Source organism: Athene cunicularia (assembly GCF_003259725.1).
Source record: "Athene cunicularia isolate RWA chromosome 5 unlocalized genomic scaffold, athCun1 chr5_part1, whole genome shotgun sequence".
NCBI classification, from domain to species: Eukaryota; Metazoa; Chordata; class Aves; order Strigiformes; family Strigidae; genus Athene; species Athene cunicularia.
In genome coordinates, this window is record NW_020799101.1 from 41,098,349 (window position 1) to 41,122,084 (window position 23,736).

The 23,736-nt window shown below is 42.3% G+C and overlaps 1 protein-coding gene across 3 annotated transcripts in view; it reads left to right on the forward strand.

Moving 5' to 3' along the window:
* LTK (leukocyte receptor tyrosine kinase) overlaps positions 1-23,736 on the forward strand; it is a 107,188-nt gene that overhangs the window by 55,380 nt on the left and 28,072 nt on the right. The window contains exons 1-10 of one of the 3 annotated variants that reach the window (XM_026849357.1): positions 1,739-1,873; positions 3,862-3,999; positions 4,890-5,042; positions 6,109-6,209; positions 7,922-8,088; positions 13,368-13,462; positions 18,432-18,533; positions 20,518-20,695; positions 21,227-21,377; positions 23,475-23,606. In XM_026849357.1, coding sequence (XP_026705158.1) covers positions 1,753-1,873; positions 3,862-3,999; positions 4,890-5,042; positions 6,109-6,209; positions 7,922-8,088; positions 13,368-13,462; positions 18,432-18,533; positions 20,518-20,695; positions 21,227-21,377; positions 23,475-23,606 — 1,338 coding nt within the window. In that variant the 5' untranslated portion in view covers positions 1,739-1,752. Of the gene's footprint in view, positions 1-1,738; positions 1,874-3,646; positions 3,739-3,861; positions 4,000-4,889; positions 5,043-6,108; positions 6,210-7,921; positions 8,089-13,367; positions 13,463-18,431; positions 18,534-20,517; positions 20,696-21,226; positions 21,378-23,474; positions 23,607-23,736 lie in introns of those variants that run through there. The other 2 variants (XM_026849358.1, XM_026849359.1) reach the window with 2 other exon arrangements.

Consider the following 23,736-nt stretch of genomic DNA (forward strand, 5'->3'; position numbering starts at 1 on the left):
GGGGGGGGGGGGGGAATATATTTATAAGTGTATTTGTAAGGTATATTTATAAGTACTGGACATTCCTGAAGCTGCACTGTAATACAAAATTAAAGTAAAGTAGTTGTTCTCCTTTGGGTAGTAGAGATGGTGCAGTTCTGATTTAGGGCTGGACATTTCTGAAGCAGAATTAAATGATATTGAACTATTGAATATGATATGATGGGGCAGGAAATGGGAGAAATAGGGTTATCTTGATAAGAGGAGCTCAACTTCAGATGAGTTTAGGATATCTGTGGTATGTGTGTTCAATGGTGAAAGTGGAAAACAGGGGAATGCCATAGAAGGGATAGTAAGAAACTCACTGGAAAAAGGTATATAGTTGTTTTGTGGAGGGAAGAATGAGTTAGGTAACTAACCAGTGACAAGTAAAAGCAGGGAGAGTGATAAAAAAAATTAAAGTTACTTTGGGTTTTTTGCAAGTTGCAAATTAGATGTTCTGTGATTTTAATATTGTGTTCAGTAGAGATGTGTTTGTTGTCTGAGTGTTGCCTTCTAAGGTGGTTTTGGGGCAGGACAAGGGCTAGACGACCACATCATGGCAGCTGAAGGCATTTCCCAAATGAAAAAGCAATACTAGGAGCAGAGCCGGAGCAACATAGCTTAACAGTGTGGCCTGGCCTCCTTATCATCCCACTGGCGCTACTTAGAGCACTGACACCTCACCCCATGTCAGGCCAAGGGTGCCCCCGGCAACATCGCAGCATGTCGGGTATGAAAAGAGCTTAGGGCAAGGACTCCTTTGCCAATATCCTTGCTACGACCCCTTTAAAAAATAATATAGTTTTAACTGTATTTTATTGTCTTGTTAACATGAGGTAGAAGGACAGTTTTTAAAAATAAAAATACTTTAAAGAATCCTGCTGGATTTTTAAATGACACCTGGATATGCTGACTTCCATCAGACTGATTTGAGCGAGGTACTTTGACAATTCCTAGCTAGTATCTCTCTTAAGCTTTCAATGCCTAACAACCATCTTTAAAATTAGAGTGCATGGGACCATCTGTCTTTCTCTGAACTGTCACAAGTGCTGCACAGCTGAGAAACCTACGCTGTCTAGAGGCTATGGCATTCGTTCTGTGGCGAAATGTGAATTGCCAGAGCAATCTGCATTTTCTGGAACCCCCCATCTCTTCTTCCCCTTGCTTTGTTGGGTGTACTCTAGCTTGTTAAACTGGGAGGTTAGATAGAGAACACACAGAAAAAGGTTCTCACACTTGACACAACTAAGAAACATTCAGGGCCAGACATTACTTCCAGAACATACAGTGTCACTGTCAGTTTGAGGACATCCAGAGACCTCTGCAACTTCTTGGTTGATCTGTGCTTGCAAGAGCGAGCAGAACACAACCATATATGTGGAAGGGACATATGAGGGGGTGTGGGATGTTGGTGTACAAAATTGGTGATAATTTAAATCCCATTTTAACTTAAGAATCTTTGGGAATGGTTGGAATCTTTTCATCATTAACAACAGGATCTGCAGCAAAGATAACTAAACATGAGCTTGTTAGGCTGAACACAATTTGTTTTATATTAACACCTGTTTGTTATGTTGGAGTTTACATTCATCAGTCAGTTCCCCTTGTCGATACTATTACTTCTGTTTGGTGCAGTGCAGAATCTTTATGCTAGAGACTCCATGGATTTCAGCTGTTGTGTGTATGTCTGTTAGCTCTTTGTTGTTTTCTAGGATGAAATGGAAATACCTGATGGCCCAGATTGGCCGAATAGAAAGACCTTTTAAAATCACCTTGCTGTATTCAAACTGTGGAGCACAAGAGGTTGGAGTACTGGCAGTGGGCTCCTTGCAACTCAGGAACTGCTTTCATGGTATGTTGCAATACAGTCAGGTTTGGAATAACCAAATGCAGTCAGAGAAGAGAGCAGCATCCTCACCAAAACTGGTGAGTGTGATCAGGGAGTCAGTCAGGTGGGATTTAAATGAAAGTTGAGTCTCCTCTAGAGATTCTAGCAGTATTTACCAGTACTGTCAAGGGTCACATTTGCATGTGTTTTATGTGTGTGAGCACATGTGTGTGTGCTCCAAAGGCAGGGTTGAAGCTCTGATTATATATTATACATAGCACTGATTTAAGTGATCCTCTCTGCTTTTCAGCTTTGCTTGATCTTTGAGTGAGAAAAAACAGCGTTTATGCTGCATCCAGCAAGAGGGATGGAAGAAAGTACTTGCCTAGATTATTTTAGCATTTAATATTATTCTCTCTTAGATAATCAAGAACAAAAGACTACCTTGTGTCACCAAAGCCTTTTCCATATCGAGGCTCTATCATCCAAATCTATAAAGAAAAGAAACATTGATCTGCACTCCGTAGGGTCTGTTTGCTACCGCCGGGCTGAGAACTTCTGTCTGAAATGAAAATAATTGGAATGTAGTTACTTTCTCCAAAGTACTGAGTGCTGAGCTCAGAAATCATCAGTTTTACCTGGCATGCACAGTCCTGTTGTGAATGTCATGCAAATGATCCTCAGTAGCTGTGCAGAACCTTGCTAACGTCATCTAGGCTTCTCGGAAGTACAAGAGTCAGTCAGCACAGGCAGCCTGCAGGTTGGAGACATAATCTTCTTCGCTTCCTGTTTTTCATGCATTAATATGATGCTGTTGCCTCCGTTTTGCAGACACTGTAGAAATAGCTTGGAATGTAATGTAAAATCTTCAATTGTAAAAAAAGAATACTGAATACCAGTTTCACTGAGTTGTTTCATAATATACCATGAGACTAGTTTTGAGATTTAATTCTACTGCACTCATTAATCTTTTAATTTAACAAAAGTTATATTTTTTATGTAATTATTTTTTGACAGTCGTGGAGTTTTGAGGGGATGCATACAGCCTGAAGCGCTATGCTAAACACTCAGTCCCTAAATAAGATGATACATGTACCCAGCACAACGCAAGTGCCATAGAGAAATGCTTTCAGACTGTGTGCCTGGATTGCTGCAGAGGTGTCCTTTTCTCTTTCTTCTGGAACTGGTTCCCTAACTTTTGCATTTTTTTCCAGAGCAGTAACAATCTCAGTGGAACTTCTGTGCAGAGCTCTGCTAAAGGGGGGAGTAGGTCCAGAAGAGACCTACACTAGCCTGCAGGTCCATTACAGATCCATGCACACACATCCATGGGGCAGGCTGGGTGCATTAAGAGTCATGCTTTTGGGAAATATCAGATTTAAAAATTGTGCTCAGTCTGGTGGCCGGGTACCTGTGCAGTCAGTGAAATGCTCCCGGAGCACAGCTGACTAGACTGTGAGTGAAGTTCCTGTGCAGTGAGCAGACTTGCTGGGGAAGCAGCTGTCTTCATGGGCTGGGTGCCACAGAGCTGGCGCAGAAATGTGTCAGCAGCAGGACTGTTAGTTAAGCCTGAGTCTCAACAGGGCTTCGCAATGTGTCAGTCAGGACAGGAGCTAAGCGGGTAGCTCTGCCTCCAGCAGCAGAATGTCATGCAGCGTGCCACAGCTGCCTGGCACAGTCGCGTGTGCAGAACGGAGGAGCACACCGCGGTAGGAAACAGCAAGGTCCTTCTTAAAAAATAAATTAAAAGTGTTTATCTAAAGATAGCACAAACACAGCAGAAGAGAGTGAATAAGAGAGAAAGGAGCAGTAAATTTGGTCTCCATGGGAGCTGAGGTGATCTGCAGGAATCTCATGCTGGATAGAAACCTACATGGTAAAAAGCAGAGGTGAGTATCACTTATCACCCAAATGACACTTTCTGAGGTCCTACACATGAAGGCTGATACACTTGAAGGTCATACACATTCTACCAACACATTTCTGGGCTTCTTTCCCCTTTTTTCCTTTAGATAAAGAAAACCAAGGTCTTTCTACATATGACAAAGGCTCCAGCTTCCCCTGCCTTCATGGAGGCTGTGTCAGCCACCTACAAATATGTGAATTCATCAGTGATTGCCCTGCCAAAGAACAGGAGGGAGTGAGGTGTGGTGAGTATGTGCCATGGCACTTCATGGGAATCTTCATCCCATTAGAAAAAATAATTTAAAATGAAAAATAAGTTAAATTGATTCCATCTCTAGATTAATTCAGTGTTTGCCTTCTGAATTAATTTAGCCTATTTACATTAATTGGATATCAAGATTCTCTTTGAAAATTCACCCTATACAGGATTAAATGGATTTGTGTTGTTTGGTTTGGGTTTTTTTTAAAATATTACTGTAAGGAGCTTAATGACTTGCCTCTCATAGCTACTTCAGAGAAAGGCAAAATGTTATTTACGTTTCTGCAGCTGGGTGAGAAATTCCTTCTCGACTCAAGGTCTGAACTTCCCCTCAGTGGAAGGTGCTGATTATCTTTCTAGTGCCAGCCATGAAACACAGTCATAAATCTGTCCCTCCAGGGTCCCAGTTTAGTGTTCTTCTTGCATATCATGACAGAGAAATCCCCTGACTCAGTGTATGTGGTGCTAAGAAGTATTTCGCTTTGTTGCAAGTACAATGGCAGAGATCTAAAATAATCTGTTGATTGTCCTTCCTTTAAATGGACACAAAAAATTTTGTGATCCTGCAATTTCATATGCCTTTACAAACACATGGCAGTGATTTACCATTCTTTAGCTTGTGGGAACTGCAGTTTTGCATGTCTAGAGCAAGGACAGCACTGCAAAGTCTCAAATAACTCCAGAAGCAGTGTTGGTTTTCTGATGGTGACTCTGGAAATAAACAAATGAGACATATTTAATATTTTGGCATTGAAAAACTATGCAGCATAGGTTGGGTAGTTTAGACCACCACAGTGAATTTTGACTTCTGCTGTTTGTGTTGTTACATAATCAAGCTTCTACAATTTTCCTGCTTTTTCTTATTCTCCATTGTAGACAGTCTCCCAAAGGGCTCACATTGCTCTTTTGAAGAGGGTCCATGTGGCTGGACACTGAATGAAACCACAGCATCTCCTTGGTCTATTCAAGGCTTTACTGAAACGATTCAAGATGACTCATTTGTAGGGTCTACCTTGCAAGCCACTGGCGGTAGGTTCCTCATAGTTCTCTCTCGCTCTCTGTGTGTGTGTGTGTATGTACATAAGCCTTGAACTTATGGATCTTTTAATTGGTTTAGAATCACTGCCAAAGAACCATTTAGCATCAGTATTATCTATAACAACGTTAAAGATACCTAAAATGAACTTTTGAACATGATTCAAAACTCTATGTGAAACAAATTTTGCAACAAAGTTAATGCAAAACTATCAGAGACGGGATTTCCTTCACCTTAAGAAAATTACATAATATAATGAATTCTCTTTTCTCTACATGTACTTCTTCCCTCTTTCCTCTTATGAGCTATGCAATTGCAGAGTACTTCAGCAGCAACATGATAGCTGCTGCATCACAAAAATTGCCCAACAGAACTAGGCAGCTTGTAGAAACAAATATTTTTGAGACCCTTGCCAGACTCCACCAGTGGGTTAGGAAGAGCATCACATGTAAGCATATCCCAAGACCAAGTGATTGTACACGTTCTGTGCCATTGAATACCACAGTAAAAAAAGTCAGCTAATGCCCAGAACTGTCAGCTTGGTAAACAAGAAAGAGAGGCCAGACCCCCACATATTCAGATTGAAATTCAGAAGTGTTAGCACAAATGAGTCTTGACTTGCAGTTCCCTGTCAAAATGGTGTCCATAGGAGTGTCCCGTTTGTCTCTTGAGAGGTGGTATAAACTGTCCCTGGGAACAAAGACTACAAATAAGCTCTTCCAGCCCACTGTTTGTCTCAGCAAGTCACTGATGCTAAATGGTATAAGAATCAGGGAGATCAGGACTTCAGTGACTGGTGTGAGCTTCTGTATGGGAAAACACTTGAGTGGTGTCTGAGGTTTGTGCACTCATCTTTCAGGAAAGGGTTTGGGATGTTGACTTCTGTGCTGCTGAAATCTCCCAGAGTGCTTATTATATATATCCTCACTAGTAGATCTGCTCTCAAGCCACGCTTGTCATCTTACTTATGCTGTGCTTCAGCAGAATAATGTTAAATTATTTCAAAAGACTATAAAAAAAGCGCATATTTTCTTTTCTGATTCACTTGTCTGTTCACAGGACACTTCCTCTACCTGCGAGCAGACAGCAATCAGACGAGCGGTATGGCCAAGGCTTACAGTACCAGCTTGCCAGCCAGCATCACCACTGAAAACTACCAGGTATATCACTCTGTCTTAGCACCGGTGTGGATCATCAGGTTATAGGCACTGTTTACACAATTAGCCCATTCTCCTGTGTCTCTGCACACTCTACAAAACACTAGAAAGCAGAAGAATTGGATATACCACCTAGCTAGGTACGTGTTGAAAACTGGAAAGGAGACATGAGGTGCATCCCCTGAAAGTGAAAGCAGGAGCCCCAAATCAACTCCTCAGTATAGCAAACTCCCCAGCCTAACTGTACCGACTGTTCCTCTGAAGGGTACCCAGAATTGTACAGGGTTGCCCTGGTTTGTGGGAAAGGGAGCTGCCTGGCTGGGCTGTTGAGCCATTCAGTATACCTGCTGCTGAGACTTTTCGTCATAAATTCTGCAATACTTCCGTAGGAGTTAACAAACTTGACAGTTTTACTGAGAACAGGAGTGTGAAGTTAGCAGGCATTAGATTTTCCAGGAATAGATGAAAACGATAAACTTCTGTTCATATTCTTCAGGAATTTCAAAAGGTGGGGACAACCCGGCATGGATAAAATCACATAACCTGCCTTCAGTCCCCATCTCTACAAAGAATGAAGCGAGCTCCAAGATGCTGGAATTAAAAATATTAAATAATACTCATAACACTTAGGAAAATTAAGCTGCAAGTTTGAGCTGGAGTCCAGCCCTGCTAGGGAAAACCAGAAAGCTTTGATGCCTCCTAATTAGAGCTGGCAAAAGAAATGTAGTGCAGGTGCCAAAAATGCAACTTCAGAATTTATATTTATAAATATAGGTCAAATTTTCTGGGTTGTTCCAATAATATAAAATGTGTTTGGAGCTAGGTTCACAAAACCAGGAGAAGGAGAAGCAGTAACTGTTGGTTATGGTGTACAGATCACAGAAGGTCTGGGCCCATTCTCTCCTCCCCTGGCAAGGATTTGAACCCACATTTCAGGAGTAAGGAAATTCCTGTGGTTGCTCCTCACAGCACACACGTGTGCATACTCCCTTTCCCGCTGGGGCTGGCGTCTCTGCAATATAATGGCCTGATGATCAGGTTGCTTACCTGTCATATAGGTGCTACAATCCAGATGGTTCCTATGACGTGGAGCAAGTATAGGGGTTGAGGTTTCCAGCCTCTAGAGACAGCCTAATTCCTTAACTCAAGGGCATTTGGGGCAGGGCAGCTCTCCCCTTGGAGTGCTTTTGTGATGTACATAGTGCCTGTGTATAGACTGAGCCATATCAGTACAACACGTCAACCGGGGTGCTTACAGTGGGAATCCTTAAACTGTGGCTCAAACCCTTTCACAGGACTCTTTAAGCTGGTGAGAACACTGAAGAGGAATGTAGTTAGGATTGTTTTTCTGCAATAACCTGACTCTAGAAGAAGCATTCAATGATAAAACGTTTAAGCCTGTGTTCCTGAAGGAGATAACAAGGAAACCAGTTCTCTCTCACCCACATGGTGCCTGAGGCCATGGATATTGTCATCAGTGGCTGGGAAACAGCAGCCCAACAGGAGTGTCAGTCAGGGTGTCCACTGAGAAAATTCTGTGCTGAGAACAGTGATAAGTCATACAGAAGCTGGGGGTGGGCCTTAGTGGTGTTCGTCATTAAACAGGTTGACCCAGGATCAAAGGTTTGGTATGTCAAATCCCCAGGAAGGGGAGAAATGAGAACTTCCTTTTTATCACAGGATACCATTCATTTTCTCTTCTTTCTCTGTTACAGATCCAATTTGCAGTGCATGTTTTTGGCAGCTACAATGGTACCATCTCCTTGTCTGTCAGGGAAGATGTAACAGGAGTTCCAATCACCTTGCCAGTGTGGGAAAGGGCAGGGAGCTGGAGTGATCACTGGTTTCTCATCACCTTACCAATGCCAGTGCTTCAGAACCGGTAAGAGCTCCACTGGTGGCATCCAGGGTTATCCCTAGAGATTTAGTAAGTTATCACTGCTTTTGTTGTGAAGCATCACTATCATTCTTGCCTTCTTCCAGGGCCATTTCTACTGAAAAAATTACAAGAGTACTACAATTCTGCTTGCTGAGGAAGTATTCTGTCATACATGCATATATCTTCATGCATATACACAGCTCAGCTCAGCACAAGCCCACACTGTGTGTCTGCAGCTTCAAACAGTGCTTAGGTATTGGAGATAGCAAGTGTCTGTACGAAAAACATTCTGCCAATCTGGGAAAGCCAGCATAGTCCCAGTGGTAAAGTGCTCCTGGTAGGGAAACAGCATTATTAACATAGCTGCACTTTGTACTCCCACAGTAAAATCAGCCATGTGAGTCAAATGAGTGGTAAAACCAAAGTTTAGCCAATACAGCTGTTAAGTCTAGGATCTATATCAGTGCAGCCTAGACAACTGAAGGTCATTCATTGCCACGTCACTGATGCAACAATCTCAGGAAAAGACTTTTGCCCAAATCAGCCTTGCACCGAAGTTTTCAGTTTAGGTGTGAAAATACAATGTGACATTGGTTTTCAAATGAAGTCAAATACTGAAGATGCAAAGAATTTCAACCCAATCTATTTTAATCTGGTATTTCTCTTCCCTCACCCAGTGTCATTCAATCTCAAGCCATGTAGTTGGTGTTGGCAGCTGGTTATTTTGCGCGACACAAACAACTTAAAAATTGCTCCAGTCTGGTTTTTTGCATCTTCCTCAGGAAGGCCTGTTTCACGGGACACTTAAGACAAAAAAATCTCAAGGTCTATACAGTGAATATTATAAATGGAAAAGTATCTACCAAATATTGGCAATAAATAATGTCTCAAAACTTCATGGATTAGAAGGTGTGAGAAGATTCACTTTAACTTCAGATTTTCTCTCTCTGTGTAAAAGGCTGAGGGATTTGGGTCTGGAATTCAGCAATTCAGAGCCCAGCAGAAGTAAAGCTCAGAGAGAGATGGTGTTGTGCCACCCTCTTTCGAGTTTAAGTTCATTATTGTCTTTGGTCTCAGCATTCTCATGTGTTCACCATACACATATTTGCCCTGAATTATTACTTTGGGATGGGATAGGTCTGCATGCTGACCCTGTATTTAGTACTGTTGTCTGAACTAACCTGGAGCCACGTGGATTAGCATCTGTTTAGTTCTGCTTATGTAAAGTATGACCAGTGAATTTGTTCAGAATAGCTCTTTTCCCCAGGCACTTTCATGTGGACCTAACCACAGCAGAGCCCTAGGGGCTCTTCAGAGGTATTTAAGACCTTCTGCCTCCTCTGATATATGGTCCCTCGTGCTTATCCCCTGAAGCCTCCAATTTTCTGCACCAGTCCTCAGTTCTCAAGCAAAATGGATCTTCTGTGGCAGGAAGGAATGGACAGTAAGAGGCTTTTAGGGAGCACTAGCCAGCACTGAATTAAAAACATTACAGTATGCGAATATCAATGTTTGAAAGAGTTGAGCACTTGGACGAAATGAGAGAAGTAGGTAGGTCATGCACTGATGTATTATGACGGTGTGCTTCAAGTAGTTCTACCTTGTTTCACTTCATGTAACTTTCTTGTACGTCATTTTCAAACAAATTTAAAGCTGATGTGGCACAACAATGACAATTGTTGTGGGTGAGGCTGGAACTGTTCAATCTGGCAAGCAAACCTGTGCTACCTGAGCTAGCCAAGTGACTAACAGAAGTAATATATTGTCATTTGCTGCACTGATCTATAACAGAAACAGCACACACTTTGCTGGAAGGTTTTGCAGCTATTTGCCCCAAGTGAGGACAGGCCTCTCGCCTTGTTCCTTCCATATTCTGCTCCTTCTGTCCTGTCTCACCTGCTTCTGTGAGGAGTCAGTGCCTTCCTTCCTTGTTTTCATATACTTGGTCTCTGTTCCTTCTTCAGGTTCCCATTTGTGAATCCATTTTATCTATCTCATGCTTCCAGGCATAACTTTCCTCTCTGAACTCCTCCCTGATTGTTTTCATCTCTCTTCCAGCAGGTGCTATGTCTCTGTGTGTTGGCATTTCTTTTTACGTCTGACTCCCTTCCCTACACTTCCATGCCCTTCTCCTCCTAGTTCATTCTTGTGCACTTTTATTTCAATGTTCCTAGACGTACAGTAAAGGTTTATTGTCTTCCTGTTTGACTGTCTATTTGTTTCTCTCCATAGATCTCATGCCCAAAGCCCCTGCACACCAAGTCCAAGCTCCCCTGCTGTAAAGTTTCCAGGGAGCTCCCCAACCTCTCCAAGATGCCACACTTCATTTGCTCTGGATTCAGTTTAGGCAGCTTTTTTCTCCTATTTGGCCAGGATCAACAAAACAAATAAGATCTGGGGAAAAAAAAAGTGTATTTGTAAATTTGGAAGGGCAGTTCTCACTTCATGTAGCTGAAGCAGGACCTGACACACTTCATAACTACTGCCATGGAAAGTACCCTTTAGCCCCAGGCTTGAAGATATCCAGGGAAGAGGAGACTGCAGGATTAAAAAAAATTCAACCAGGCATGGAAATGACAGGGATTTAAAAGTTTCAAGGACATTTTCCTAAAATTTGAATAGATTCCAATTCAAATGGAAAAAAGCTCATCCCTGCCATGTGAATCTTCCTCACAGATTTCTGGCATCACTTCCAATACCTGGTAACACAGAGCACTTAAAAAGTTGTCAGAATTTTCAAGCATGGTCAAAATGATGAATCCCTGCATTGCCTCATCCTCAACACTGGCAAAATATTTTTGACTGCTAGGCAAGCCATACCAAAGTGTTAAGTTAATGGTTGGGCTAAATGATCTTCAAGGTCTTTTCCAACCTAGATGATTCTGTGATTCTGTGAAATCACCCAAAATAGAAAAGTTTATCCTAAATTGGTTTAAAGTTGGTGAAGTTGCAGACAATTGTAAATTGAGGTGTATGATGAACACTGCTGTACAATCTTAGTACAGTTTGTTATAAACCTCCATGAATGACTTTTCCATATATTTATGGGTGCTGGCGGCTTTCCTTGGTGATGCAAACTCCAGCAGTGCTGTGCTTAGGGAATTTTTTTGTACAGTTCCTGTATCCTGAATCTTCAGGAAACTAGTTTCCTTCTCTTGCGGTGTGAAAATGTTATATTTTTCCCAGATTCCTTGAAGGGATGATAGCCAGTAGCAAAGCGGGTGGGAGGGACAGATCACACAAGGAAAAGGGGTAGACATGAACTGCAACACCAGTAGTTGCTGAAGCAGGGCATGAACAGTTTGATGGGCCTAGAAGTAGAGAAGCCTTAGGATAGAAGAAGGAGGCCATGGAGGGGATGCATAAGTAATTTTTAGCAATGGCTTCCTCTGGTGAATTTATTTCTTAGGAGAGAAGAAAAACAAACTAGTGTTTGCTGATCAACCTCTCAGTTGAGTGGGCATCTAGCTACTTGGAAAACTGCTTCTGGTCATCAGCTGGCAAATTCACTCTCTTAGTTCACACACACAGGGAAGAAGGCTGCTGTCAGAAGAAAACGAGACAGGCAGAAGACCAGATATTAGAGAGCTGGAGAGCGTAATATGCTGGAGTCAGCAAAATGAGTCAATGAGCAGAAACACTGGAAACCCCTCTGGCTAACACAGCACCGAGTTCAAAAGGCAAATTCCTTCCCTTTTTCTGAAGTGGTGAGGAAGGGGAGGCATACGGAGCACAGAGCCTGTGAGATGTCTATTCTCATGCACTGGGGGAGGAGGGGTCATTCCCCAGGCTCCCACTTGTACTCAGCTGGAACAGAATCTACCTTGTAGTGCAGTGCTGTGGACCCTCTCGGGCTCTGACTCTGTGGACCAGACACAGCAGCTTGATCTGGCCAAGGGTATTCTGCCTTGTGGGCGCCTTAAGTAAGGGGTAGGCTGTGGTGCCATATGTATGGCTGTGGGTCCCAGAAGTGCCCTAGTCCTGGGCTGAGAGTGCTGTGACTTTCTCTTCCCTCAAATGGTTAGGGGAATCACTGTCTTGTGTCAGTAGACTTATGTATGAGGTCTGAAAATACAAAAGTATTGCTAAACCTGCTAATAAAGAGACAGTTTTCCGTAGGAAGAGGATCTAACAGCAAATTCCCCTGCTAACCCCATAGCTAAGAGTGGGCATTCAAGCGACCCCTGATTTGCATTTGCTCCAGAGCGCTCAGATGCAGTAGGTGTGAATGCTTTCATTCAAGCACAAGGGACCACTCCAGAGTTAGGGTAAAAGCAGCTTATCCCTAAAGATTTTGATTCATCTATGGAACATCCTGTTAACCGTGGATATGGGCCAATACCTGGCTGATGGGTGGAATATGCACACATACTTTATTGCCACTAATTTGGGACAAGTGTGTTCCTATGCTGAATGATTAATGTATTAGACAGGTCAGTGTTTGAGCTCTCATAAATCATTGAGCTTCACCAGTGACAGCAGTAGAGGCCCTCTCTGTACGTTTTTTAATAAGCTCTGAATGGGCTGGACATTGGACATCTGTTTATTTCTGAAATTTAATGAACAATTCAGTCCTATCTATTAGAAGGAGATCATTCACCCCATTTTCTTTCTTCCTTGTGAATTCAGAATGTGGCAGTGCACATGGAACGTGACAGACCTCCTAGATAAGTAGACAGACGCCTGGCCATGGTGGAAGAAGATGAGAAAGCCCAGAAAGAGAACACTTCAGGGAGTTATGGCTGAAATAAAAAATGTCCTGACCTTCAGCTGAAATAAACTCATGTCATCTTGTTGAATTATATTGGCTGAGGATCAGGCCCAAGATTCCTGTCTATTTGGATATTGCTGTTCAGTTTTTATTCTGGCTATCTCTTTGAGGATGGAAAGGAGGAGATTGCTTTTTTCCCTTCTCTTTTGCACATGTCTAATTCCCTGACTTTATAGCAATTGAATAAGGAGGATTTTCTGTGTTTTAGCGAGGGACAGTAGCTTGTGTTTCTACATGTGTGTGCAGCTAGCAGAAGTAGGGCTCTCATTCTTGTTCCCCACGAACTGCGGCATTATGTGAATGTTGGTTGGCCCTTACTAACTGTTGATGCGTGGTTGAGATTTCTAGCAAGCCCTTTTGGCTGCTCAGCAGGGTTTGTCTGAAGGAAACATTCTAAATAGTGATGATCATAATTGGATGATAAAGGAACATTGTGGGTTTAGTTGTTTGGTGTTTTTTTTCCTCCTGACCCTTTGTCTGTCTTCTCTAAAACTTCTGTCTTATTGCAAAGGTTTCAACTGCACCTCCTGGCAACCTGGGGCTGGAATTCCCAAGCTGACATTGCAATCGACAATATTACATTTGGACTGGACTGCTTCATTGACGGTGAGCCACAAGTGTTGCAGAATCCCTTAAAGAATCTGGGTAGCGTAATCAGCATCCCACGGATCCAGGACACACATGCTCTGTTCTCCCTACAGAGCACACATGGATCATTTGTGTTAGCTTGTACAGCACAATGCCATTCTACCTCAGACCCACTGAAGATTGCAAGTAGAGGCAATTTTACAGTGTGTCACAGTCTCCTAGTGCTTTTCTTTCCTCTAATCTGGGATATCCTGTATCACACAGTTGAGACCTGTCTGTGTGTCTTGGCAAGAAACACTAGACTTGCTCCTAAATGGCAGGATTACATCACACTGTTCTTCAGCAGTCCCTGCTGACCTATGCACCCTGGCAATTGATAGCTGAAGGGAATTTGTTGAAACCAAAGGGGAAAGTCACCATATTTTAGTGGAGGGAAGAAAGAAAATGAAGGAATAAAGTGACTCTCTGACAGTAAAGTTTAGATTATTGCAACAAGTTTGTTTTACTCTGCAAGGAGGTACATCAGCTTGTCACTGCCAGATATATAACAGACGTCCTTTCCTTTGCTTTGTTACTGTGACTGTGACTCACAACAATGTATTCCTCTGAAAAATGGAGCCAGTGCTACCCTCTAAAGCATGTTAGCAAGAGTTGGATTTTCTTAGCAGACAAGTGGAAAGAGGTCAGATAGTTGAACCACTTGCAAATACTAGAAACTTCCTTCTTTTTGTCCCTGGAGAAAAGACCTATATGCTCTGTCATAAAGGAACCGGAGAATATGCAGCGCTTGAATTGTGACTTCTGTTGCAGACAAAATGTGCATCAGTGGTTCTGTGCTACTCCTCACATGCCACCACACCTAGTATGTCAGTATTTGGGGTAATAATGTGTCCCTGCAGAGGCTAGCTGTAACCTAATATAGCATGTGGGAAGTCTTATGTCAAAACAGATGTGCATTAAAAGTTCATCCCCAAAAGTCCCTTTTCCCTCCCACCTTTGTCAGATTCAGTCTCCTGTTCTCTGTCCCTTTCTTCTCTGGGCACTGAAACTACCCTTCTGTAAAATTCTGAGCATGCACGTTTTTATTTGAAATTAAGAGGAAGAGATGTTCCTTGATGGTAATGTCACTTGTTCACTCCAGCTCCTTAACACCCTTGGCTCCCAAACACTTTGGGACCTCCATGCTAACACTTTGCTTTAAAAACTTTTGAGGAAACTGAAGGGAGTATTGCTAGATTCTCTTCTGCCGGCTGATGTGCACCCAACTGCTGGAGTTTATTGCCCTCCTGAGAGCCTTCAGTTTACCTGCGGACATTTTCCTGGCTCTAGCGTAGGGATGTCTCCTTTGGCAAATAGGTGGGGCATAAATGCCACTGCAGCAATTTTATCAGAGCTTGTCCATTAGACTGCCCACGTTACTCCTCATTTTCAATTAGTATAAATTGCAGGAGCAGCTGGCACTTACCCCCTCTGAAGGTGTGACCCGGAGATGTGTGACTCATGCAGAAGACAGACGTCGTGAAGGAAACATGTTTCTTGGAAACCTTGCACTTGCCACTGTTCCTTGAATTCTCTTTGCAAATGGACATTTTCTCGCCTCTGAAAGCAGCCCTCTTACATTTGTCTTCTCATGACTTTAATTCAGTTAGGTTGCAGAGAAGCCCAGCAGCTCTGCTGTGTTTTCAGTAATGAAATTATTTCTCCCTTGCAAGGACAGGTTTCAGATGTCAGTGATGGAGCCAATTAAGATCCAAGCAGTGAATTCTTTGCATGAGGGCAGCAGGAAGGACGTATGGCAGGAAGGAAGAATTTGCTGCTTGCTAGGACGTAAATATTATTTTCTCCATCTATTTCAATCCTGTAGTTCAAGCTCTACAAAACCCAGTGCAGACTCTGCAAGCACTGCTCATCTGTATGCAAACTGGGAAAGAAGGTGAGGTTTTCCATATACCTCAAAATCGAGGGAGAAGATTCAGTAAGATTTAGGAGGAAAACAAGTGGATAGCGAGGGCAGCTCAAGGAACAACAATAAGGACAAAAAGAAACAGACCATTCTTTGGATGGCACCTCCTGGGCAGTGACAGATGTGTTCCTTGTGAAATAGGTGAGATGAAACCACCTTCTGGTTCATATAGTCACCTTGTGTATGACGGTGTCACAGACCAGATGACATGAGTCTGGTTCATTGTGAAAACTTCTAGGGGACAGGCATAAAGGTATTTTATTGTTTTAATTAACTGGTGCTTTTGTAGAAAGAGATCTGAATTTTGAGTGTCTAAACATGAAAATGTGGGCTGGCATGGCAAATAGAGTGCTGACTGTTGCCCTCCTTAGGACATATGCAGTCGTTGCTTTTGCTATTATCTTTCGGTGCTCCAAGAATTATATTGTTCCAATTAAGATCACAGGTCTGTGGTCTACCCAAGTACACTCTACTCCCTTGGCCTAGGTATTGCACTTCATTCTGTGCATCATTTACAATTTCCCAGAAAGCTTGTTTATAAATGGTGAGGTAGTCCAAAGAGAGCTTTTGTATAGCATATATCTAGTTCTTGACTTTGGCGTCCCTGACCCTGGTTCTGTTGACCTGCCAGTCTCATTGCTTGAGGTGAATGGTGGGGGGTGGTTCAGGCTTCATTATGGCCTCATTTCTTGCATTTCTAGTCAACACCTTCTTAAATCCATTAGATCAGCCAAAGGGATGGGGAAGAGGGAAGCTGGTGCAGCTTCCTCATTCTCAATCCCACTCCAGGACAATCTGGAGAGGCTTTCAGGAATCGTCCAACCTGCATCAGTAAAGTGGGGTCTCTAAGGAGACCATGCACACTCTGAAGATCCTGTGAGGCACCTTACTCTGATTAATCCCAGCCACAGGACCAGTATATTTTTTTTCATTACAGTCTCAGAGACAGAGAAGTGGGAGTGAGTCACTTCAGCTCTTTGCCTTCAGGAGATGCCCTGTCTTTCTCCTTTACACTTCCTTCTGTCCATTGTCAGTGTGGAAATCAACAGTGTTAGCTAAATCCTTGAGAAAAGTCCTGTGCTCTTCCTGTTTTTCTGCTATAGGCACACCTTAATATGAATTAAGTCTTGTTCCCTTCCGTTCACTTACAGTAAACATATTGTCTGTCAGAGGAGGAAGTGGAACATAAAATAGACTGGAGCACCAGCCCCTGGATCCCGTGTTTGTAGAAAATGCCACCTTTATAAATTCAAGTCTGACAGTGCATAAAATATCAGCCTTCTAAGAGTTAACAGCTCATGTGGACACGGTGATGCTCAGCCTGTCTTGCAACTTGTCTGCTGCTGAGCACGGAGGAGACAGAAACTTTGTTCCAGCGCGTGAGGGTTTGAGACTGTTTGGAGAAGGAGGAAAGATTGTTTGTTTGGAAATGAGGCATTGCCTTAGGATACACAGTTGGGATGCTGCAAAAAAAATCCATGCAGACTCACAGACCGACCCTCTATTTCAGGGAGTGATTTACATTCCTTCGCTCTGGCAAACATAACTAGACTTCTTGTATGTCTTCAAGTATCTGAAACTGTTGTGACCTTTGGGATTCATGATTCGGTGCAGGCCTTGGGAGACCAAGCATCTTTTCTGGCCATGCATTGTCTTTCCAATTTGCTTTTCCTTCTTGTGTTTGATCCAGTTCATTTGTTTTGGGTTAATTTCATTTTTCGCTGGCTTGACCATTTCATCAATTGACGTTTTCTATCTCAGTACGAACAGAGTGTGTCAGTACAAAGCTCCCTTTTACTTCATCCATCAGTGTGCCTTCAGTCAGACCTGGGGGGAATATTCTCAGGAGTAAAAGCTCAGCAAGGTCTCCATGCTTCAATTAGTTATTTGGCCTTTCTGACACAGCTAACAAGGGTGTTAATCATCGCTATTTAGAGCAGTGGCTTTGCAGCAGAGATAATTGTCCAGCTGGAATTGAGTGAGTCTCTTTTGAATAGAGCATCAAACAGCTGTTAGATTCTCACAACTGGAACAAATTGAAATATTTGTAATGTTTTTCAACTGATGAAAAATGTTCAGTATTAAATTAACTGAGGGCTCATAAAATGGAAGGAAGTCTCTTCTTTTTCTCATAGAGGTTTTCCAATCAAAGATCTGCATAAAAATGGGCAATTTTACTATTGAAACAGGATGTTTGCAAGGCAAGGGTTCAGTTATTACTTTGTCCTGTTGTAAGGCAGCTTTGGTTGTGTGGTGTTCTCAATGCATTCAGATGCTTTGGATCAGTGATTGCTTTGAAGTCCCTCCTCTCTGAGAAAGGGCTGATTTTTAAAGGTCTGTTTCACTGGTCAGAAGTGTAGCATTTTACTTAGTGTTTTTTAAAAAAGGTTTGCCCAAAGATTTACAGCTTGTGTCAAGGGTATGCTGCTGTTTCTTAACTGTGTTTGTTAGTGAGACATGTAATTTTATTTATTACTTTATTCTCTAAGCAAGGTCTGAGCTGCTGAAAGTTGGTTGTTGAAACGGGAGAGATCTGTTAGGCTGGTTTACTTACAATGACGCCATTCAGAACCAAAGATAACAACGTTTGCTATCACTCTCCTTTACACCTCCACTCATTCCTCTGTCCAGAATTGTCACCTACCCGCCCCTTTGAGCGGCAGAGCATCAATACCTGGTATCTGTTCTCCCAGACTATGCTTTTCCTAACTTCTCTTGTAATCACAGCCAGTGCAATTTGCTAGCCAAGGAGCTTATCCTGCAAGTGAGTTTGCATGGGATAACACAGATTGGATTCGTGTGAAGACCCACTGACTACAGTCCAGATACAAGTAGCTCACCCAAGGCACGGGCCCAAAAGAATAATAATAAAAAAAGATTGTTTAAAACACCTTTTCTACCCAAGGTATTATTCCCTTATTTTAACCAAATGGTTGTACTTGGTTCATTCATGTGATATTTAAATTTTCCATCTCTCTTCTACTGTTCTCCCATCTTTCTCATCCGTTCTACAAACTATTGCAGGAAGACAACCAAATCATTTTGGTGGAAAGCACCAGTACCCACAGGAGATTAGTATCCTGGATGAGCATCTTCTGAACCCCCTGGAAGAGCCCTCCCTCCCAGGTACATGATTCGGTACTGAAAACCTTTCTTTTGGCTATAAAAGCTGGCTCCCTTCCCATCTCCTCTGTATAATCTGTCTGCCCTATAGCAACAGGACAACTAAATATAATCCATCCCAGAGATGTGAAGACCATATCAGGCAGTGTCTGGCTATAGGACAGCAGTTTGCTGGAGTCCAACTCCCCAGTCCTTAAGCAGCAGGACCTCTTTAAAGAAAAGAAGCTTTAAGTAAAAGCAGAAGCTGCATGACTCAAATTCGGAGTACACACAAAAGCCAGCTCAGGAATGAAAGGTGTAGACCAGTACAGAAATCTGGGGATAGCAAGAGACTTACTGAGACTTAGTGAGCAGTGAAGGTGAACATAATGAATGGAGAATAGGGGTGTAAGGGGATGTAAGGATGAAGATTCAGGGAGGGGAAGTAAGTGAGGATCTAGAAATCCATTGAGGAGAAAAACTGGATGAAAAACTAGGAGAATAGCGGACCAGTTTACTGATAGCAGTAGAGACTGTCACTCTGGAGGATAAACAACATCTGTGTGCATGAGATCTGTCTAAAGGAGAGCCTGAGGGTGGAAGGTTGTGCTTGAGGCTGCTTTGCTGCCAACAAATACCTGTGTGAGACTGCACCACCTCCTGAAGTCTGTGTCCACCTGAAATGTGACAATCTGTACTGCTGTCAGTTCCTGTTAGCTCAGGGGGCAGACATTTCTCTAATGTACCTAACACTCTGATCCATCTGCATGTTCACAGGATGACGTCTGTTGGGGATAGTTGTGCTTGGCTTTTCCTTTAAAAAAATATTAGAGTTTTTCTTTTCAAGGTTTTATAATTTTTACTACTAATAATAATTCAGCTCTTAAACAGTTCTACTTCTGACTCTGGCCCTTGTGCATGCACTGCATCCTACAATTTTAAAATGCATTATTAAATAGTTTTATTCTTAGGACCCATCTAATTCACTGGAAAAGATGGATATGTCTGGGCCTTGGAGAAGGGTTGTGAAATGGAAGATGGTTATATGCTGCACTGTTGTAGAAATGAAAGAATAATGCTTAATGAGAGCCAGGAAAAAAAAGCTTGGAAGAAAGAGCCCCTACTGAAAGTAGCAAGAGATTGTCCTCCCGACTGTTGCTGCTGCCACAGGGTTCTTGTGCAAGCCTGAGACAAATCACTTAAAACATTCACCATGTGTCGTAGATGGTCGCTAGTTGTAATGGCAGATGTTTTCCACCCTTATTTCTGTGTATATGCTTCAGTTCTCGTCTAGAAAGTTGAATAATATCTCCTTGCTTCATACTGGCACTGAGAAGAGAAATTTGATAATGTCTGTGAGACACTTGGATAAACCCCTTCCTAGAAGTCCCATCCCTCAGGACACCCCAATTGATGGGGTTTATCTGCAGTTCATGATTTATTAAATAGTGTGCAGGAAATAAGGTGAGAGGGGAAAAAAAGGCAAATAATGACTACATACAGAGTGCTATGACTAGAATAAAGTTGGGATAATGTAAGTACTCTGTGATCATATAATTAAGGGTGGTATCTTAGTGGATTGTATTATGAGGGAGCTGCTTTAAAGTTGAACAGAGAAATGTAACTTTAGCATGTACTGGCTTTCAAGTCCTCGACAGTATAAATGCAAGTTTAAGCATTTTTTAGTATGATTATAATAATAAGCATGTGATCAAAGAGACATGTTGAGTTTTAAAGTCCTGTAGACAGCATATGCTGCTGCAAAGTGGTCTTCCTCTTGATCATCTGGGGTTTTTTTTTATATATAAAAGTCATTAATGTTCTTTGTGAATAATAATAATAATAATAATATGAATTTTGTTATCAAAGGATTAAGGAAAGATATCAACAGGAAGAGTTGTTTGTTTCAGTGACGCCCTTTGGTTATATAGTTCTGTGAGTTGGTGCACATGTCTGAGAAACAAAGGGAAGCTCACATCTGCCCCAACTCTTGCTATTTTGGTCACAGGGGACACATCTGTTGTTCTCTGGTGGTTCACAACATGTGGTGCCAGTGGTCCACATGGACCGACTCAAGCTCAGTGTGACAGTGCCTATAAGGACAGCAACGTGTCGGTGACTGTGGAGAAAGAGGGCAGGCTCCGGGGAGTGCAAGTCTGGAGAGTGCCAGCCACAAACCGATACAGGTGACTATCAGCATGTGCTGGAGAGGCAGCCACATTTAACTACTTTTTGTTTGTGGAGTTTCAGCAAGCATAAGTGTGGGACCATCTGTAATGAGTGAGTGGAGTGAGCAGTGAAGTGAGAGAGAAACAGGAGCACCAACGGTAAGGATCTGTGTCTGAGCTGCTGCGAAGCATGGAATGGTGGAGTGGTGACCTAAATCAGGAGTGAGCGTGGGCATCCGGTCAAGTGGAATTGCTGCCATTATTTCAGTCCCAAAGCCTCGGTCTTTTAGATTTGTTTATATCAGCTCATGCTGTTTGCTCCTGAAGACTCTGTCTCAAGTGTTCTGGTGTAGAGTGGGTCTGTCCTCTTGAGCAGCCTATCTGCATGGGTCTCAGACAAAGAATAGCCATGAGATGCTGCAGCAGGGGAGCCTGCTCTGAAAGCAATGCCTGTTTGGAAGTGCAGGCTGGGGAGAGCTTGCAGATGGAGTTGCTTTGGGGATGAGAAGTATGAGATTTGTCTCTCTAACTACTTACTTTTTCTTCCAGGATTTCTGCCTATGGAGCAGCCGGAGGGAAGGGAGCCAAAAACCACAATAAGAGGTCCCACGGGGTCTTCATCTCAGCCACCTTCCAGCTGGAGAAAGATGAGCTGCTGTACATCTTAGTGGGGCAGCAGGGGGAGGATGCCTGCCCTGGGGTGAGGGCTGCACAAGCACATGTGGGCAGAGGCTTTGCAGATACGATTCAGTGAGATTAAGTGGGTGGCTTGGGGTTTGCTGATGAAAGATAGAAATCTCAGAATATAGCAATGAAATCCAGTCAGGAGACTGAGAAGAACCAATAAACCAAGTTAGAAAGAATCTCAAAACAAATATAAAGAACTCTGAAAAGAAAAACAATCCCAAAATGCACAAACAAATATGAAGCCCACAGGAACTTTGCTTTAAGCTCCTGGTGTTTGAAATAAGTTCTTCATCAGATTTCTTCTGCTTATTTTAAGCAGGGAGCTAGTAGCTGAAGAGCTGTGTGCTCCTTCTCTTATTTTTCCACAGCCTGGGTTTCTTTCTGTCTGCCAGCATTTCAGATAATTTACTATTATTTATGGAAGCATCCAGCAGTGTTGTGGCTGCTCTCTGTTAGACATTTTCTAAGCTTAGAGACTAAGGTCTGAATCCAAAGTCTATCAAAGCCAGTGGGAATCTTCCCACTAACTACAGTGGCCCCTGGATTAGGCATTTGTAATGACAAAAAACACTCATGAAAAATAGAAATTGATGATGTGAATGCTTATATATGTGTCCTCTAATGCTAGACCCAAAGATTTGAAAGTCCTTTTATCACTTAGGCTGAAAAAGTTGCCTCTTTTCAACATGAATTCTTTGGTATTGTCTCTTTTGAGAAATGTGATCTGTCAACCCCTGCCCTGGAACAAAGCTGTTTTCTCTTTTCCCCACAGATAGACTGCTGAGTTTTGAAATACATACACTATTCTTGTAGGCATCCAAAGTTACCATTTAGCTTGCCCAGAGCATATGATGCCTTATGCAAATACTGCAGCAGATACAAAACCCAGCCTTTTTTTCACTTTAGATAGTACAAGGATTGTATCTATCTAAATAAAACATACACTTGTATACCTGCAGTTCCCTCTCCAGTGAAGTCTAGGCTTAGCTCATAATCTGCAAAGTTGTTCATTACTCCATTGCATTTCATGGCTTGTTCTCCAAATTGCAAGGTATAACGCACCACTAACTGTCTCCCTTTGGCAGATGCTGTTGGAAAAAGTTTCCATTCATTTTTCCCACTTCCCAAGCCCAACTTTATTTGGAAAGGCTTTGGAAATCCTGATTAATTTATACGTTGAGTAACTAATGTTTGTTTTTCTTTCTCTGAAGAAGTTCTGCAGCTCCAAACCTTTGTTCTCTCTCCTTAGATTTACTTCTCTTGCTTTTCCCTGGTCCTCATCTACATTGTCATCTTTTGTCCTCTTCCTTGAATGAGAGGACACTTTTTTGGTGCCACTTTTTTGGCTTAGATATGTGACATGACCCTCACAAGTAGGGATTTCACCTGCATTGAGACAACATAGCAGTTTCTGAAATCATTCAGATTTCATCATCTGAGTGAAGATGGGCAGATTTACAAAGTTATTGAAATTTGTGGAACTCAGTGTTGAAAAAAAAAATAAAAATAATCTAGAGATGGCCAAACAATCTTTTTTTTTTTTTTAATAGCTTTTTCAGTGTTCTCTAGTGTTTAGAAGGAATAGGAAGCTGAGACTCCAGATTTCTCTTCCAAGATGTGTTAGTAGGTTGCTTGACTATGTGCAGGTCGCCTCTGTCTGCTTTATGTGTTTATGTCCTTGAGAAATACCTAATAAATCCAGCAGGAAGGAAGTTCTGAGAATTAATCGATAATTCAACACATTTTAATGTTCTTGGGTATAAGAAGTTCTAAATATACTAAATATGAATTATGTGATGTCAATAATGAGTTATTGCTGTTTTGCTTTGTTTTTTTCTGTGAACATTTGTGTGTTCACTTGTATGTGTAATGTGAGTTTGCAAATCGGAGGTGACACCTCAGCTGTTGGTCCTTGTAGAAGAGTTCACTTTCCACAAAGATAATACTGATTTATATATGCCTCATATACATCACAAACAATACAGTATTGTTATACTGACATATATATGGCTCATACATCACAATACAGTACTGTTATACTGATATATACAGACAGCTCTCAAGAGTTGGACTTTGCTTATATCTGAGTGCATCTCTTGTCTCCTTTCAGGGCAATCCTGAAACCCAGAAGATCTGCTTAGGGGAGTCATCTCTCATTGAAGAAGGTTACAAAAAAAAAAAGGACCTTAAGGACTGGGCTGGAGGAGGTGGCGGTGGAGGAGGAGCAACCTACATCTTTAGAGTAAGTACTTCCTTTGCATCCTCCCTGAACAGTGCCCAGCAGAACAAGTAGCTTTCACTGTCAATCGTGGCATAGGGTACTCAGTTCTTAAAAAAAGGTGATGAAAAAGGAGTCGTCATCTCCCCTCCCT